The following is a 20415-nucleotide window of genomic DNA, read 5'->3' as shown; positions in this document are numbered from 1 at the left end:
ACATTCAGCTTTGAAAATCCTCCTTATAAGATGTTCAAACCTTCTTCTATTCAGTTCATGTTCACATCATACAGAAATTTAGGCAAGTTCAAAGATGCTGTTGGTGTTCCTGTTAGTTCACAGTCTTAGCAGTTTCCTGCAACAGTGTCAACCGTAATATTCTTCACATCACGAAACGCTAATGACCGGATCTTCCAACACTCTTGACGAATGCTGTTAATGGACTGCAGCTGCACCGTGAATGATGGATCTGCCATCAGTTGATGAAGTTCCTTCCCAAATGTGTTGCGTACAGGTCGTAATACAGACTGCATTTTGTATTCCGCAGATATTGATGAGTGTGCAGAGGGGAAACACTACTGCAGAGAATACACAATGTGCATGAACACGCCCGGCACATTTATGTGCGTGTGTCACACCGGCTACGTTCGAATTGATGATTACTCCTGCACAGGTGAGTACAGAGACCCAATGGGGGCTTTTACATCTTTTGAGAGCAGAAAAATATGCACATAGATTGTTTGTTCAAGGTAGTCAATTTTTTTAAATAAAGAAGACACATGGCCCAACCTGGCGTAATGCAATGATGCATTGAAGCACTGCGTAGTGAAATTTTATTTGTCTAATATCGCAGTTCACATAACTATAAACATGAAATATATGAAAATTGCTTTTTTTCTAAAAAACATTTGTGCATTGAAAATGATATTTCAGATGTGAAAGTACTGAGCCTTCTGTGATCCATATTAAAGTTTGATTAATTACAGAGAAGCATCCAGAGAAAAAATATCCTGGAAAGCATGCAGCAAAAAATCTGCACCTGGGCTCCAAAATGTTGCTATCCCATATAACCAATCACGATTTAGCTTGTTTTGGGAAGTCTATACAAAAATTCTGCTCTTTTTTAAGGGTATCTGCTGATCGTCTTAGAAAGCCAACTTATGCTCATGGCCACTCAGCCGTACAACCATCATGACCCGTGTTCGTTTTAGTGCCATGTTGTTCTGTAATGGAACAGGCTGGATTGATGCATAACGGCACTATGGAATACACTTCCTGTAACAGCTTCATTGCTTTCTTTCTATTGCTTTTCTTTGGGAAAACATCTAATGGCCTGGTGAAATGGTGATACTCCAAGTGTATGGAAAACAATCCACATCGATTGATCAGCAGTGTTTCTTAATGCAACATTTACTCTACACTAAAAATGATTATTTTCAACCCAGCATTGGGTCAAAAAGGGATGAATCCTGGGTTGTTAACCCATTGTCAGATCAAATGCAAGCATTTTCAGGGTTTAAAACTTGAGCGAGACTAGATTGTTGAACCAAACCACTGCTTTTGCTTTTTGGTCCTCCTCCTTTGAGCACTGTCTCAGTTGCTTATCGGCTGAAAACATCTTCAGCTGATTGAATGAATGCTTAGTATCTGTTTCTGTAATTACTAGGATTGTCTGAGTAAGGCTTGTGGATCACAGTACCAGCAATACATTATTATTTTTCAATTATTCACGCAGTCACACATAGAAAAAAATGTGTCTATAGAATTAGTATGAGATAATCTGCAGGTTGCAGTCGCATCTGTTGAAATGGGAATTTGAGGGCCTTTTTGGACACCCGGTGCAATGCGGCGCAAGACGCGGCGCAAGTAATTTTAATAGTTTCAACGCAACGCAGTCTTCATTTTCCAGTCCTGTGCTGCGTTGTTTAAAAAGCAAAGGCAGTTGAGCCCATTTGTGCGCCCATGGGCGTGCTGGTCTAAAAGAGGGGTGTGTTCAGGCGCATTGTTGGCGAGTTGCTACTTTGAGGAGCTTAAAATAAATTGCGCCATAGAGCAACCCGAACCTGGTCTAAAGTCTAAAGTAAATGGCGCAATATGTTTTTGGTTATTAAAAGATGCGTTTCCTATTTGGAGAAGCGTCAGGTCGTTGCTCTTGCAAATTCTGCCGTGTAAATAGCGAATCCACCATGGCGCGAACGTAACTGGCTCTTAGGGAATGGGAGATGAGACTCTGATCGGTTTACTGCATGTTTTGCCCAAACACGTCCATGATTCATTAAGAGAGTTGGGACAACCCGTTGAGACCATGTTCTCCGGGTGCGCCGACGGTCATTAAACTAGAAAAAGTTGATTCGGACACGCCTTGCGCTTTAGACCATGCGCTTTAGACCATGCGCATAGATTGTTAAAATAGAGCCCTGAATGTTTAACTGGAATAGACCTCACCTGATGAAGATGAGAATGATTTTAATCAGTGGATCTTATTGTAATTTTAAACATCATAAGTTATTGGAATTACTATAATTATCGAAATTGCTCTCCACGGTTCCCATATCTGTTCATTAAAGCTCTGTAATGCTTTCATGATGGGCTAAATGATATTTATTAATTACATCCCTAACAATGAATAACGCTCTAGGCTTAATAAGATGTTTTGTCATTTACATGAAAGATACCGGTCATTAGTTGGATTTTGTTGTTGTCAATACTGCAACGATTGTTATGGAGTTAATAAGGCACGCGTCATGTTTTTTCCATCTCTCGCTCTCTCATGCAATACTTCATTAGTTCTTCTTGAGCAGTCAGCAGATGTTAAGCTTAAAAAGGATGTTAGTCTCCAATCATCCCTTTTTGTGCTGTTCTAGACAGAGTTGCCCATGTAAATGTGCTTTCAAAAGGTTGGTTTGCCTCCCGCACAGAGATCTGAGAGACATCTCCTCCGTTTCATCAAGGGCAGCTCATGCTAAAAACAGTCATCTTTTATTCATTCCCATGTCATTTTAAACCTGTCTGTTTATCTTAAGTCAAACACAAAAGGTGTTTTGGGGAAAGGAGCCTTTGTGCTGTAGTTTTCCATATATACAGACTTTGATTTAGATCATTATTTACTAAAAAGCCTAGTAAATCTTGCTTGACAGTCACTGTCACTATTGACATTCACTGGATTGAAAATTCAGCCATAAATGTCTAATTTTGCATTTTACAGAAGAAAGTCATGCAGATTTTCCAAGGCATGACAGTGAAGCAATAATGAATGATTTCTTTAGTACAGGCTACACATTTTGGAGCCATTTCTTCCACAAAGCATTAAAAGATTTTGCTTAGTGACTTAAAAAAAAAATGCAGATACGAATCTCTGCTCTCTGTTCAGTGTGAGAAGACTGATTACCTGATATTTGTCATGTTAGTGAATGATCTTCGTTTTGGATGGTAATGCATCATGAGGTATTCATAGCTGAGGAAACCCAGCATAAAAAGATACAACCAATCAGTATCATTCATCAGTTAAAGGGCCTTTTAATGAGATGATTTAATGAAATTTCCAATGAGATTTTAATGAGACTCCAAGATCAATTCCAAGAATTGTGTTCAAAGATTTATGACTGAAGTTGATTAGACAGTTTTAGTTCACTGGAGGAAGAGAAGACGGAAAGTGACACGTGCTGAAGAAAAAACACCAGCCAGACCTGATGATCTGAAGAGAAAATTATTTTCTTGATCACTGTTTTGCATAGTTCTCCAGTTAAAACATCCATAAAACAAGATAATTGTACTTATTTTGACATATGACAAATAATAAAATTGCATATAGTATTGAATTTATTTGATAAGTTAACCCATTGGATTGTTCTTTAATAGTCAGGTTTTTAATTATAGAAAAAAATCCTCAATATTTTTTATTAATTAATAATGAAGTTAAATAAATACAACCCTTTTAAGCAGACATTAGCTCAATACGTTTGATAAATACATTATTTATGTTAGCTCCACTCACCCAAAGTGACACTTTCTACAAATTTGTTTAAATTTAGTAGCTGTGATGTTGTGGCTTTGAGCAATATTTCACCTTCAGTTTCACTTTTTTAAAAATTGCTTTTGCACCAAAGGTTCGATGAATTAAACTAATGCAATTTATATTCTGATACAGTTTAGACAGTGTAAATTTAGTTTCTATATTTTCCAGGCAAACAAGACAAAAATACTGAGTAGGAAAATGATTTCTAGAAGTGTGGGAGAGGAAGAGACAAAAGCAGAATTTTAATGAATAATTGCGAGTGTGTGTGTGTGAGAGAGAGAGAGAGAGAGAGAGAGAGAGAGAGAGTCATTTCCTGTTTTTCACCTGGTGGTGGCTGATGGATATTCCACGTCCAGATCGGAGTCAAAGTGAATGAATATGTGTGAAAGAAAGAGAGAAAGAGCGAACAGCTTTATGTTAATACGAGTAATTAGGAGGATAATTGATGTCACTTTAGCTGTCACAGACAGATGATCTAACACCCAGAGCACATGAAAAATTACACAACACAAATACATTCAGACCCGTTCTCCTGGCATGACTGTAATTTCACTGATTGAGGTAAACAGAGCTGGCATCAGAGGGCCCTGAAGATGAATACTAGACAAAATTGTTTATCAATTTGATTTACTTTTAAAATTATTTCCTACTCGTTTTCCTGTGGGACTTCGTTCTTTTTATAAGTAAACAAAAGAAAATTAAATTTGATGTTTATTTCTCTGTTTTTCCATTAGTCGTTTGTTTATTACAGAGACAGATGCACGTATGGAAATTATTTTACCTGTTTGCAGAGTCCTGCATAACTGCCAGCTGCTTAGGGAACGTTTTCCTCCGAAGAGAAATATTAATGACTCTGCACTTAAGGAACATTCTTTGACATTTCGAGCAGCCTCAGTGAAGCCTTTCTATTGGGTTAAATTCCTCCGGATGTCATAAGTCTGTGACATTATCAGACTTTTTAAAGTTGTACTGTAGCACATCAACTACAATGTTTAATAATATCTCAATAACATTTTGGGGCCATAACTCAACGATTGACACAATATATAGACCTACAGGAATAACATATTCAGAAACGGCGATAAAAGTAATACTTTACTTAAAAAAAGAAAACGTAAAATGTCTTTCATTGACAATCATGTGAATTTTCACGTAGGTAAAATTTCAATAAATGACTACCAATGATAATTTACGGTAAAATAATGTAAGAATTCTTTAATGTACAGTATATTTGGTTACATGTAAAGCAACATTTACATCAACATCTCAAACACAACAAAAAACATCCAACATAAACTTTGAGCCCCTGCATCCCGTTGAAGCGAGAGTACAGTTTACTGTGAGTCCAAAAAGCCTGACAGCATCTCAAACATGCACTCAACCTTTCACAAAGACTGCCATACTGTTTCAGTGCAGCAGTGTCAGTTATTCCCCAAGCGCTGTGCTCAGACACATCTGACACAAAACTCTTTCAGTCTTTTGACTCTTATATTCCATTTATTTCTCCCTCCTTCTGCCTGTTTTGGAGACAGAATTGTATTCCCACAGAGAAGAACGGCAAGGAAGGAGAGTGCAGAATGTGCGAAAAGTTTGTGAGAAGTGTGTAAAGCACGCACACTCTCATCCCTCTCATGTCTTTTGTTTTTCTCTTCAAGAGCGTGACGAGTGTGTGCAAGAAATGAACACCTGTGATGAGAACGCTCTTTGCTTCAATACTGTTGGTGGACACAGTTGCTCCTGTAAACCGGGGTACGTGGGTAATGGCACTATCTGCAAAGGTGAGTTTAAACATATGTGTTAGTCACAAAACCAAAATTATAGCAATATAGGGGTATGAACTTCAGTGTAATGATACCCTTGCTGTAAAAAACAATAGAAACCATCAGAATTCTTATGGTTCACGTTAAATTACCATGAGCCATTGAACCATCACTAAAAACCATTATGGCTTTTTCCATTAAAACCATAACCATAACTCCATTATGGGGATTATTCCAATAGAATTTAATGGTGTTCTATTGGTTCCAGTCTGCAAATGCCATTAATGAAACCCACCACATACCATTAGATGGATTACAATACCACCATTATAGTTTCCATTTAAACCAATACAATTCCCATTATGACATTTTAAATCTATACAATGATTTGTTGCGTTTTGGTTAGGGTTCTGTTTTTTTCCAGCAGGATTGATACTTTTTGTAGTATCAATTAATATGACACTCATTTACTTATAAACTGTATACAGTATATTTTGCAATGTTGCATTATTGTGATTTTCAGATTTTATATTATACCATTCCAATAGACTTTTTCTCTTTCAGTTTTAAATAAGAGTTTTATTTTTGGTTTGCAGCGCTCTGTGAGGGCCAGTGTCTCAATGGCGGCTCTTGCATGGATCCTGATACCTGTGTCTGCCAACAGGGCTTTACTGGAAAAAGATGCGAGACAGGTAAGATGCCACTGTTACAATTGTACATACAAGACAAAGCAGCACAAATTGTAAACTCTAAATCCGTCTTGTTTCCCCCTTAACGCTGTGTCTTAATCAGACTCAACATTTTAAAGCTTTAAGTGGTAAATCTATTCTTTGACGAGACATTTGCTTGTCATTTGGTAGCTCCACCCTCAATGAAATCCCCTTGGTCCTACATCAAATTGATAGCTGTGATTTTGCAACTCGGAGCATTATTGCACTCTCAGTCTATGTCAGATAAATTGTTCCACTCTGGAATCCACCGAAGGTGCATTGAACTTTGGAAAAGCACAGACGAGGGACAAAAGGCTTTTTGTGGCTCTGTGGATCGATGTATGTGTGTATCTCTATGTGAGCGATAGAGACACTTTACGGCATTTTTGTGCAATATAAGCCAATAGGGCATTTGCACACCACCCACTCGGTCCTGTGTGAGTGACAGAGGGATGGTGAACGGAAGGAGAGGAAGTGAGGGGAGGAGACAGCTGGTGGGAGAGAGAGATAGTGAGGGAGATGAGAGAGTGAGGTGTGGTTTGTCTGACTCACCGTTCTTGGAGACAACACAAACTCACACACATATTCACAGCTATGTGTTTGAGGAAAAGTGCGATAAAATCCAATGCGAAAGAGAGTTGTGTATTTGTACTGGCCGTTTGGAAGGTTTTGGGGCCCTTTGTGTTGTGGTATGTTTTTTTTGTAGGGTGTAGTGTTGTAAAACATGTTTTAAAACAACACATGGAAACAAATATAAAAAACAAAGCACAGGCTAAAACATAAGGGTGTGTTTGTGTTAGTCTTAGTATTAGTAGTAGAGAAACAGTATGTTGTATATGCCTTATGGTTGTGTTGTTAACACGGTCGTCTGTAATCCCTCACTGTTTCTCCCTTGTGTGTCTGTTTTTCTCTGAGGGGAAATGTAATGTTGTGACAAAAGCACAGCGAGGATAAATGTTGCACAAACAAACATGAGAAGAAAAAGAAAAGACTTCTCAGGTCCTTTGAAACTGCGTGTGCCTCCACTATAGGAATTTCTTTATTAAACCCTTCATCTTTGTCAGTAAGCCTCTCTCACTTTCTCTCTTTTTTCTCTCTCTGTACCAGCTTGACTTCGAAGCATATGTCCAACTTTGCTAAAGCTCGCTACCGATTAAGTATCCAAAGCAATCCATTAGTTCAGCGGATATAATACTCTTGGTAAAATATCGAAATGATTCGATGAGAGCATTGTTTTTATTGGTTTTCTGTGGTTTAATTAGACTGAAGCACGGAGAGGGAGAATTATCTTCTCTATCAAATATCCTGTCGTAGAGATACTTTTTGAATAGAAATGCTACAAAGAGAAGCTCCGTTCCATCTCTTTCTTTTATCTTCCCTTGAAAAGAAACTGTAGGGAGTCAAATTTCTTTTTAGATTTTAGCTCTCAGTTCTCAGTTCTCAGAAGATGGGCACCATGTATTATCCATCGGATTGGCTTGGATCCTTCATACGCTCTGCGTTCACGAAAGAAAACCCAATTACAGCAGGTCCTGGGGGGTTAAATGCCCCAGGCTCAGGGTCCTTCCTCTTAAACAAGACTTTTCTGCGGGGAACTTGTTAATTCTTTATGTGGTGGGTGAATATCAAGGGCATGTAAGGATCTTCAGCTTGCAGTCTTGTAGAATAAATTGGGTACCGAACACTCAAAATCTGTCATCATTTACTCACACTCATTTCTGTGGGTGACGCACAAAGGAGACAATCTGAAGATGGTGCTGTTTTTATATATGCATGATAGTCATTGGGGCCTGGAAGCTTTAAATATTAACTAGAAAATGTTAAAAAAATGTCCTGTATGAGATAAGATGGGAATTCAACTGTCTGAAGATTAATAATAGCAGAATTTGTTTTTTTTACTGTTTCTTTAAAGGGACAGTTCATCCAAAAATAAAATTGTCTGCCATCATCACCCTCGAGTATTTCCAAATCTGCATACATTTCTTTGCTCTGATGAACACAGAGAAAGAAATTTGTAAGAATGCTTGTAACCAAATAGTTGCTTTACTACATTCTTCAAAATAGCTTCATTTTTGTTCAATGGAGCAAAGCAATTTATAAAGCAATTTTTACATTTGTGGTAGTCAAAGAAATGTATACAGACTTGGAACGACTCTAAATAATGAAATAATTTTAGTTTTGAATGAACTGTTCCTTTAAGACGGCAGTCTCGAATAGTATTTATTCATAATACAAGGTGAGAATGGAACTCTACCCATATAAAATTTGAATAAGAAGGTCTTCAGGGGCTTTGTAGTGAGGCAGTCCCACAGGGAGGGGAGGAGCGTCAAATTGTGTATACATGAAAGATTCAAAACTGCTAGTGGTTCTCCTCTCAAATAACATCTCTCAGTTTATTTAAGCGATCTGATTTTATCTGCTTTGTTGGGTTTTGTATATTCCAAAGCCATTTTTCATGTTTATTAAGGTGGAGCTAACTAGCGCTTAGATGTTAAACGTCTACCCTTACTGTGAAACACATGACCTCTATTTTATCCCGATTGAGACTTTCAATCCATTTGCATTCAGTCAAAGATTAAGACTACAGTGTCTCATATTGTCAAATTGAAATCTTAAGGCAAGTTTTGTCCTCCTCACAATAAACTGATGCAACCATTTACTTAATGATCATCAACTGATATAATTTACCATATCTGATTCCACTTAACAATCCCATTCCACTAACATTCTTTGAGACAAGAGTTAAAAAGGTGCGTTTTTAACTTCCCATTTAAAAAGTGTTATCGACGTAGGACAAGGTTTGCAAGCACACAAACACACTCAGAGTCCGTACGGAGCTCCCCGGGGAGATGCAGCAGCGGTTGAGAATCTGTTCATTAGCGTTAGCAAAAGGGGAGGGGAGAGGGCGGAAAAAGATGGGAAAACAGGGCAGATGAAGGAGATACCAGGGGTGGGAACGTCTAGATGTTCAGGGACTGAGTGGATTGATGACTTGCCGGTTGAAAAATTGTCCCTCTTGAAATAGACTGTCGGATTCCACTGAGGACTCGAGTAACAATTCTAGTCTGCACACACAGGATTGGACAATCTGTTATACTTGGCACTTCTTACGATTTTCTAGTGTCATTTGCACCTTTTGGGTCCTTCAGAGCTGAATTTTGTTCAAGTTGAGCCATGATAACCTGATGGTTTATTTATTTTTAAGAGGGAGTTCACTCATAAAATTCAGACTATTTTTGTCATTAAAATAGTGTTCTGGTGTAATAAGGGTCCAAAAGTGGGTTTTTGCCATACCTTCCAATAACAGGTGAATAAAGAAAATTTTAAGGCTCTGTAATATTTATACTTTTTTAAAAACTGCATTTTTAATCGTTTTTATTCTTAAAAATGTGTTGTTTTTCTTTGCATATTGAGTCACATGCAGCATCTCTCGGTAAAATTGCATCTGCCACAAAAAAAAAAGAACCATTGAGATTTTCTTCATCATATATTAAATTTTTTGCCAAAATGTGAGGAATATTGGACATATGTGATTGAGAAATTTCCACTGAAGTAAAATTCGAAGATGAGCAAGTCGTGGAAGATGGTTTGAATGTCTTTTCTTTTTTTTCGCTTACACCACAGCAAAGGTCGAAGTATTGATATTAAAATTTCCAATAAGAAAACATTTAAAGCGGCCCTGCAACGATGTGTCATGCATCCTAGCTTCTTTACAATATTAAACGTGCGGTCTTCTCATGCTTAACATGGTCAATTTGTCAAAAAAAGTTTTTTTCAAACATTTAAAACTGTTTTGCAACAACGTTTCTTAGTCCCTTATTGGACAGTTCTCCCGGAAAAGCATGCGGCACGGCCACAGGAGAGCAGGTGAAGGATCATGCCCAGACATCACTTTCACTTGTGTGCAGGAGAGAGAGAGAGAGAGCATTCGTTCGCGAAGTTCAGGTGTTTGTTTATTCACTGCATTTGGGTGATGAATGTAATGTAAACCGTGGATCTAACGCTGGATTTGGAGATCATTTGAAACTGATATATGGAGCCCTCCCAGCGCTAAAAGATGCCGAACATGAACCACATGCGGGGAGTGAAACTGATGTCTGTGTTTTGTTGATAATGGGTGAGCCTGTCCTGTAGTTCAGCCTACCCCTCCCCCCCGCACACGCCGTATGTTTTCTGAAACTATCGTAAAGCTGTTTCTATCTTTTATAAATGTGATCAAAGATACGAAGTGTGCAATACTACTCTACAGGTACCCTTGTGTGTTACGCCCGCTTTAAAGATTAGAACTCTATTATGTCTCTGTTCTTTCTTTTAGACCTTATATTAAATGAAGAGCAAATGGAACCTTAGATTACGGTTAGTCTCCCGGATTTCAGATATTACTCCAGAGAAGGAGACACAGAAATCGACAATGTCTCAAACGAGCTCAGATTTACAAGGTCTGCAATCAATTGTCGATATTATAGACTATTTAAGCATTTCTCATTAAATTAATCCTTATTATTTTACATATACAAAACATTCATTTGTTTCTATTTTAATATTGTAATTTCAGGATTAACACAAAGAGAAACATAAAAAAACGAGACTAAGTTGATGCTGTTATTAAATTAAACGCAACTGAATTTTTTTTATCAAATCTCCTAAGCTATAAATGAACAACCTCTGAGCAATTCAATTCTCCCCCGGTATGATATGACGCATGTATTAAGTTGCAATTTCTAATAAAGAAACCTCCCAACAGCATTTGGTTTTATTTCCTTGCCAAAGCAAATTTTTGTTCATATTTGATACTCGATTCCTCAAAATATTTTACCTTCTGTACCACAGAAAGGTTTAAAAGAATAAACATTTGCAACATGAGGGTCAATAAACAAGGTCATACAGTTTTTGTATGAAATGTTTCTTTTCAATTTTAGAATCCTGAGCGCCCTCAAACTGACTTTGACTGGAGCGAAATCCACCTCTGAAAGCCTCAGAATCCCAAATGTTCTGGGGAAACGGAATAAATGAGATGGAGACTATGCATTGTGCTGTCTGCTCATGACATTCTGTGACAAATTAGTGGCAGGCCTGCAGGACCGCTGGAGCCCGGGGGGTTTGCCCCTGAATACACGGTCAATCAATACTCACTACTGCTTACTGACAGCACAAATGCCAGATTTTTCCTCTGAGGGAGATGAGTGGGGTGGGTGTTTGTGCTCCAGGAAGAATGTGAATAAATGTCATCAGTGCGGCGTACACCTATGTATTATTCAGCATTGTTTGTGTTGTGTTTGTTTATTGTTTGTGGTGGTTTTGTTCCACGTCAATGTTTTGAAGGGGTTTGTATGAAAAAATGTACCAAATACTTCCATGAAAAATTTGATTCTGATTAAATGTTTTCTAGAAGGCGACAGACAGATTCTGATGCAAAACCTAACATAAATGGCTTAACACATCACCTTTGACTATTCAAAATTATGCTAAATATTTAAGAGCTGAGACCGTAAAGAAATAACACATGAATATGAAAATACAATTCTGTGCGTTCCTCACACAAAGACTGTATGTTGAACGCAAGTTCTTTCCTCATGGGCGTGTGTTAATAATGGTAAAGTTTATTTTTTTGAGTGAAGTATGCAACATTCAGACGTTATGGCACTTGGAGACTTAATTCAGGAGGTTTTCTCTCATGTTTTGAAGGTCCTGAAGGCAGTTTGTCATTTTGTGCACATTCGCAAAGACAAGACTACACAATTTCCTTCTTTAACCATCTTTCAGTCTCTCTCTCTCTTACACACACACACACACACAAAGTCTTCACCAACCTGTTTTGCATTTTCTACATAGCCTTGGATTTCGTTCAGACAGTAAGATTGACTTTAAACGAAGAACTATACACAGTTCCCCCTAAAAGGTCCAAATTGTGTTCGGTTGAATCTGCCAAAGGTTAAAGTCTCTAGTCAGTTCTGTCCCATCATGCCTTCGTGATTTGCCAAGCTCTCATTGAACTAGCTAGCTTTTAAACTGACATTCAGCTTTTTATGAGAGAAAATTCAAGGACATGGACAAATAGTTGACTAGATTCCGAAGAGCTTCTTTATCAACAGCTGCCGGTACATTCCTTTGAGATGTCATTAACAAACCGACCATGCTAAAGCACGGTTTATCTCACTTCTTTTGTGTTTGATCTGAGGACAGAAATCTAAATTTGGTACTGAGTAAGATTTGTATTCGTTTAGGAACCTGGAAAGATGAAAAGCTGTATGGACTTCAAAAATATAAAGTAGGTCATACAGTAGTGTAGTGTGAGTAGTACAAACTTTTTCAAGAAGTTTGGTTGCACCCTTTTCTTACCACCTCATATTAATGATAGTTGACAAGTGCAGTGTGCCTACTAGCATTTTCAGACCTGTTGTACCAAGCAAATGTGGCACAACGATTGTCTCAGGTTTTCTTAGCAATGTCTTCGAATTGTTTCCTTAGACATCGACGAGTGCTTAGATGGATTCGTGGAATGTGACAGTCGGGCCATTTGCATCAACCTGCCGGGATGGTACCACTGCGAGTGCCGGGATGGTTACCATGACAACGGAATGTTCTCAGCCAATGGAGAGTCATGTGAAGGTAACTTCTGTAATGAGTGTTTGCAACATTCGGCCAAAGTTTAGGAAAGTTTATAAATATTTGATATACATAGTGTTAACCAGCCAAACCATTTACCTGTTGGACTCAACCTGAGATTGTTCATTATTTACATTTCGTTCTGTTTTCTCGCTGGCAGACATTGACGAATGTGAGTCAGGGAGGCACACATGTGCTAATGACACCGTGTGCTTCAACGTGGATGGCGGTTTTGACTGCCGGTGTCCACACGGCAAGAACTGCACGGGCGACTGCGCACATGATGGGAAAGTTAAGCACAACGGGCAGATCTGGGTGCTGGATGACGACAGGTGCTCGGTCTGCTCCTGCCGGGTGAGCCGAGAAAAACCTGCAATGCAAGACTAAAACCATCTTTGTATGGTTTAAATCTGTGACCGAAAGCCTCATATCACAACCAATTTTAAGTGTAATGCATTGGCAAGACATGTGCGTAGTAGTTGCAGGCAATGCAACAAATTTCAAACTACTATGACTTGACCAGTCCAACGAAAGTGCAAGAAAGGAATCCAAGAGGGTGGTTAATTTTTGTAGGAAGCCCTAAAAATGTGTATAAAAATTAGCTTCTATAGTCCAAAGTAGAATAAATGTATTATGAAATGTATTAATGTATTATGAAACGGACAGCTCTGGCTGATTGGATGAGCCTCATTTAAAGGTAGGCTATGGATCATTTATATTACTTCACCAAGTGCCACGTCACGTCGCTTGGCAACCTCAAACAAATTTACAACCTTCTCTCTTACGGCGCACACTTGGCCCAAGTGTTTGATGGAAAAAATTGTCAGACACAAAAATAAGGGAATGAGTTTTTGTACTCACTCTTTTATTCTTTCTTCCTTTAGTCGGGGTTAGTGACGTGTAGGCGAATGGTGTGCGACTGTGAGAATCCCACAGTGGATGTGATGTGCTGTCCTGAATGCGATCCTCGCCTGAGCTCCCAGTGCTTGCACCAGAATGGTCTGTTAGCTTACAGCAATGGAGAAACCTGGGTGGAGAACTGCCAGCAGTGTCAGTGCATGGTGAGTGGCAGCATGCTGTGTGTTGCGTAATGTAGATCTGCAGTAATGCATTACGAGTACCAATTTAGCCAAGCTAAATTTGGGTATCGTCTCACGGTCTGAACTAAATAGTATGACAAAATGTGAATGTATTAGTCTCTTGCCAAGTCACATGACATGCTGATCTCATTGTGTAGTATAGGGAATGTCAAAATTGAGCACTTTTGGAGAAGCGAGGTGGAAATAGTAATATGAAACCTGCTCGAATAAGCAAAAAGCATGAAAAATAAAAAAGTGCCTTAAAAAAGACTGTCAGCCTGTGCACTACATTCTAAAACCTTCTAGCGATTAGTTCAGAGAGTTCTTTAAAATATATAGTCAGGACATTATGAGCCAAACCTTAAACACAGCAGTATTCTCTCCCTCTGGTGTTTTTCCTCTTCTGCAGAACTTTCATCCAATAGCAGTATTTTCCTCTCCACAGTTTTTGAGCAAAAACTGAATTTAAAGTCTGTTTTGCTCTGTGGTGGAAATTTCTGGTCTGAGATGACAGTGGTCTTGAACAGGGCTTCTAAACCCATCAGAGGTTCAGCCTGGTGACCTCCAAGCTCAACTTTTTCTCGGTCTGAGAGGCTTTTACACTTCAAAAGCATGAAGCCTGGGTGTAATGAATTCAGCGAAACGTTTCTGTACAGTTTTGAACTACGTGACGGACTAAAGACTTGTTTCGCAGGGCAATGCTAAAGCTAAGCTCTGGTTTAATTGCTCAATAACTGACTCTGAATTGAAAGCCCTTTTTAATCCTGTACAAAACGTAATCTGCGTCCATTAAACCTGCTTTAAGACAGGAACATAATCAAACAGAGCCAGAACAACAAGGCCGTATTGAAATGTTTGTAGTCATTAGGTTTCATTCCTTTATGTTGCTTCTGTGTGAGAAACTTTCACATACTGTATTCTTTCAGTCAGTGCTTCCTTTTAATCTTTAACACTTCGAAATCTGCTTCTCATCAATTTTTTCTTGCTCGCTGTAAAGCAGAAAGAAACAAAACTTGAAAGACTCGAGAAGACGTGAAAAAATAAAGAATGAGGCGAGAGGTGTGCTTTGTGTTGTACTAATACAAAAAGTGTCTGGAGTCGGAGAACAACAGATGTTTTCCAGAACCAACCTGAAGACAGAGGGGACTGTTGTCATCATCATCATCATCATCTGTGTTACCTGGGTCTGATGAAGGATGCAGTGCCCCTTATCTTTCCGATTAATATGCTTGAGTACTCCTAAAAGTTGACAATTATAGCAGCAATCCATACATAAAAATAAACAAAAGCAGTTTTTGAGCAAATTCATGAAACTATTTATTATTTACTACTATTTACTATTATTTATTACAGTATTTCTTTTATTTTACGTTATTTTTTTTCTCCAAGCGTTAGAATTTCTCCATTAATTTTCCTACAAGTGGGCTGCCTCATATGACTCCTTCCCTACTGTCTCTTTAGTTCTGTCTGTTGTACACTAACATGTAACTTGTTTGCCTGAAGTGACCTTCAAACGATTTGATGTTTTATGATTTCAAGCACTACACTATTTTATCCTTGCATCTTTCCTCCTGTCGAAACCATTGAAAAAGCGTGATACATTTTTGACACATCACCTGCTGTGCAACCGAGGTTCTTCAAGAACTCTTGAGGAATCTGAACCGAGAGAGCCATGTATGTGTGTGATTGTGTAAATTAAACATTACGCTGACCTTCTAGGGCTCACGGAGCACAGTACGCAAACATCATCTGTGGTTGTGTACCGTGCAAGCTCTCTCCTGCATTTCAAGATGTGTTCCTGCTCAACTGCAGTTACCAACTGTGGATGGCGGATCACATGATTTCACTCAGGGTCAGATATTGCTTTCCTGATGTCCCCGGTCATGTCTCCAGGACTGCCTCTAGTGCTCTTATCTTATGTTAAGAAAGAAGGGTGTATTGCCACTCGTGTTTTGTTTGTCTAATGTCAGATGAGCAATAATAGTTATGTAAAGGGTTCTGAGTGGTTGAATTCTCGAGAATTTCCGGGAGATGTTTCATAGGACCATTGACTTTACATTTTAAAAATCTAAACTTGGAGCTGAACTGTGTGATGTATCCTAATTTGCATTGCCAGTGGTCACTCAAACCAGTTATTGCAAAGCCACATTTCCCCACATTTCATTTTTAGCAATCACGGAAAAGACCCCAAGTCATGTTTAATGGCTTAAATATCTGTCAATGAAGTCTTATGTGTAATGATCTGGTTGTTCATTATGGGCACACATTTAATTGTATAAAATGTGTGTGTTTCTCAGCGCGGAGAGGTGGACTGTTGGCCCGTGCCGTGTTCTCCGGTGCCTGACTGTGAGTTTACAGTGGTTCCCGAGGGCGAGTGCTGTCCGCGCTGTGTCATCGACCCCTGCCTGGCCGACACTGTCCGAAACGATATGACCAAGACCTGCGTGGACGAGTACGGAATCACTCGCTTCAGCGGCTCCGCTTGGACCAAACACGGCACAGAATGTTCCATGTGCCAGTGCAAGGTACTTAACACTTACAAAACCACCTACGGCAAGCATTACAATTCACCAAAACATAACACTTTATTTATTTTTGCCCACATATGTACTCTTGCTAAATATAATTCAATTTGTCTGAATGTTCACACATCTGAATTAAATTCCTCCCTACAAAAATCAAGTGGTAGCAATTGCATTATATCTGCATAGTTTGGACTGAACTGGACATCTTTTTATATTTTATATAATGTGTCACTTCTATGGTTGTCTATACTTGTTAGCTAAACCCTTTCAATAAAATGGCTAAAGATTTTAGAGGGCCACAATGTTTCATGGACATCTGGCTAATTTAGATTTAAATATTTTAATACCAAAGCAGTCAAGGACAATAGCTTTGGTTGTGTGCCCAGACACAGCTTTGATTTTTATTGTTGCAGTGCACATAAACGCCGTCCATAAATCAAAACATTGCCGTTTGATAGCCGCACGCATTTATATCTCAGAATACTGGGATGCTTAAAACAAAGCCGTTTGCAGATGGCTTTAAAAAGCACTGTCTAACATCGGCAGTCAAAACCTCCATCCACTGTTCAGAGTGGTTTACACTTTAAAAGCCTTGATAAAATGAACTCAATGAAGGAAAAGAGAATGAAATTCAGGGTCAGGAAAGGATTAATCTGCTTATTAAAGCACCATGTCTGGCTGGTCAAGGTCTCAAAACCATTTGAGCTGAAGGATGAATTGAGAGGGTTTATTGACACATGTTCCGTGTAGACAAATGCAAACACACAGGACAGAAATGGCTTGAACATGTGTCTGATTGGACAGTTTGCTTGACTTATGTATCTTTTTTTCTTTGCTTACAGAACGGTCACATCTGTTGCTCTGTCGATCCTCTGTGCCTCTAATCCTATTCAAAGGCAAAATTCCTGACCTGCTATCTCCCCAATTAACCTCTCTCTCTCTCTCTATCCCTCCCTCCCTCTTTTACTCTTCTTTTGTCTGTTCCTCTCTTTCAGTCACTGTCTCGGCTTTCTGTACAGTTTCAACCCACTAAGAAGAATGTTTTATACCAAATCTACATGTGTATTATAACACTATCATTATACAGATAGGTGACACATCATTAAAGCACTCTATTCAGCCTTTATAAAAAAAGCATCATTACAGCTTTGAGCAGTGTTAAAATTTTGCTTGCCGCATTTGATAATGTATTAGTCATTTTTCAATATTTTATTGTCAGTTTCATGGGAATTCACGGCACAGTATTCTGATGTTTAGGCACATTTTTGCAAGTCCCATTCAATTTTCATGTTTCAATGTTGAAACTGCATCGAAAAATAAAGGTTAACTTATTGTTGATCGCAGTGTTTTTGCTTGATGGGTTCAGATGACTGCAGACTTTATGAAATACTCCAATTGTGTCTTAACCCGATGTGACGTGATGAAGCGATAAACACTTTGAGATTAAATTTTTGGGGACAACTGGGAGGACATTTTGTGAAAGGCTGTGTTAGCCCCGCCCACTGTGAGATGTCATTGGTCAAAAGTCCTGCTTCATTAAGCGAACAACAAATATCTTTAAAGGAACTGATTGGCTATTTTCACGTTGCATAGCAGTTTAGCATGAACAGACTTATTACTTATCGCTAGAAACGCATCGCATCTGTTTAAGACATGGTGTTTAACTTTATTTGTAAATGACCTGCAGGCGTTACCAGGTGTAGCGCTTACAACGTTTAGTATTTATAGTTGTTCCGCTCCCTTCTGGGACAAATATGATCTTGATGTTGTGACTAGTTTATTTAATGTGTTTGTTTTACACGTCTTTTGAAATCTGTCCTTATTTTAATGGGTTACACCTTTAGTAAAATTGATGTTTTGTTTTTTCAGTGGCTTGGTGCACTATTGTGTCATAGTGAAATAAAAGATTTCCATTGAAAGAATCAGATGTATTGTTGACTTTTTTATTAATGCAGAAATAACTGAATTGCTATCAATAAATCCTCATATTGTTCAGTAAAGTTATACTGTACAGGTTACAGGGTTAAGCGTGACATTAAGATTGGTGACTTATTTTATTCAACCATACTTTGACAAAATTAGCTCTTTAACAAAATCATTATGATATTTAAAGGGCCGTGGGATATCTGTGGCAAACAGAACATACAAATAAAAATACACAGTTAAAGTTTAAAATAATGACATTTATTACAGCATAATTTTTCTTCCATTTGTTTCTGTCGTTTTTGATTGTACATACTGTTTATCTTTTGCTTTCCTATTTCCACTCTCTTAATTCCAGCTCTCCATCCGTCGATGATTGGACACTTCACATGCAGGCTAAGCTTGGGTTCATTTCAGTGCTTGTAAATCCGTTGTAATTATTCTGGGTTTTGAATGGTTGGTTGATGTACTGTTTACTGGCCTCTAAAGCCTCATGCCATGTCTCATTATCTTTGTCGCTTTCACATACACATACACACACTTTCCTCGACTCAGAAGATTACTGCAGTGTGATGGGTCTTATTTCTACGGTTTTACTGATCCATACTGCATATCTGTTGTCACTGTGCCAACCATATGCAAATCGTTATCTGATCCATAGTGTGAGAGATGGGTGGATACAGTGGGGTCAAACAACTACTTTAGGTATAAGATGTATTAGGCCTTTTTCTGAGTGTTTGTACATTAAACATTGATTTTCTTTTTGACTGTAATATTGGGAATTATTTTCTCATCATATGAACTAGTAAATGCAAAAAAGTGTTAAATAGTGATGAACTGGTAACCTAAGATTTCTTGAATGCACTTTCCATAACGGTCTTGTGTTAAAGCAGCATGGTGCAAAAGTGCCATTTTAGAAAAAAAAACATCCATAATGAATTAAATCCAAGCAAAAGTGTCCAATAAAACAGGGGTGAGCAAAATAAACCTTAGTAGTATTGAATTGGCAATGCAACCTCAACATGCCATGCCCATAAAACAGCTGTAATAAGTCTACTGATGTGGTTGGATTCTTCATCACCAGTAAGTGTACGGTACATCAATTTAACCATTTTTTCAGAAGTCTATTAATTTTTTAGCACCAACACTTTTTTAATTAGAAAATATATGCAGCCGTAAAAATCTAATCTTCATATCAGTTAAAAAAAAGTCCAATGTCATGCATCAACATCCATTTATTTGATCTCTCCTTGTTACATTCATTCTCTCTTTCTCCCACCGAGAGCTTGTGTTTTTAATCTCTCGCCCTTTTCAGCGCAGTGTGTAATCTTGCTGAAGTGGTAAATGAGGTCCCTGCCAAAACTCACTGCCAATATTTCTTTCCCCTGTGCTGTTGGATACTTTGGCTCTATATTTGTCTGCTTGTTCTGGCTAATGGAAAGGCAGGAGTCTGAGTAGTGCTTCCTCATGCCTGTGAAGTAGAGAGGGCGAGAGAGGGCAGGGGAGAAGGAATGTTGCCCAGTTATCCAGCTGGCTCTGAAATGCACATAGCAGAGAACAGCACCACGCTTCAATGGAAAATCAGCACCACGGAGAGCTCCTTTGAGACATGCAACTTACGTCAGCACTTTCGGGCGGATGTACTGCCAGGGTTTTTGACAGCAGAAAGAGGAGTTCGCTTTTTTTAGATGCAAAATGAAAGTCTAGGTCGGTCATACAGTGTCTACTTAACAGATTAGTTCACGTTTAAACTGTGATCTAATCTTAAACAATCTGCTAAATAACTTTATGGGGGAAATGTTTTCTATTTTGGTGCGCTGTCCTGTTAAGATGCAGCAGACTCTTTCTTTATTTCAGACTTTTTGTCATAACATGGCACCTTTGTCTTTATTGTACGTTTTTTAATCCATTGATTGTTTTTGGACATTAGGAAATGTTCATTGGGGTAAGAGAAGGGTCAGATTTTATAACCGGCCGCATCCATCGGAGCAAGGCGGCGCTTTAGAGAGACGCATT

The 20415-nt window shown here is 38.5% G+C and overlaps 1 protein-coding gene across 1 annotated transcript in view; it reads left to right on the top strand.

Annotated features, from left to right (window-relative positions):
- Positions 1 to 18392, top strand: part of nell2b (neural EGFL like 2b) — a 31376-nt gene extending 12984 nt beyond the window's left edge. Inside the window, exons 13-20 of the mRNA XM_056749103.1 lie at positions 329 to 454; positions 5452 to 5574; positions 6153 to 6248; positions 12735 to 12875; positions 13033 to 13226; positions 13757 to 13933; positions 16249 to 16476; positions 17319 to 18392. Coding sequence (XP_056605081.1) covers positions 329 to 454; positions 5452 to 5574; positions 6153 to 6248; positions 12735 to 12875; positions 13033 to 13226; positions 13757 to 13933; positions 16249 to 16476; positions 17319 to 17360 — 1127 coding nt within the window. The 3' untranslated portion in view covers positions 17361 to 18392. The remainder of the gene's footprint in view (positions 1 to 328; positions 455 to 5451; positions 5575 to 6152; positions 6249 to 12734; positions 12876 to 13032; positions 13227 to 13756; positions 13934 to 16248; positions 16477 to 17318) is intronic.
- The last annotated feature ends 2023 nt before the right edge of the window (positions 18393 to 20415 follow it).

The sequence above is a fragment of the Triplophysa dalaica genome, chromosome 5 (assembly GCF_015846415.1).
Source record: "Triplophysa dalaica isolate WHDGS20190420 chromosome 5, ASM1584641v1, whole genome shotgun sequence".
Classification (NCBI taxonomy): domain Eukaryota; kingdom Metazoa; phylum Chordata; class Actinopteri; order Cypriniformes; family Nemacheilidae; genus Triplophysa; species Triplophysa dalaica.
Note: the sequence above shows the minus strand (reverse complement) of the source record. Positions and strands in the feature narration are given on the sequence as shown.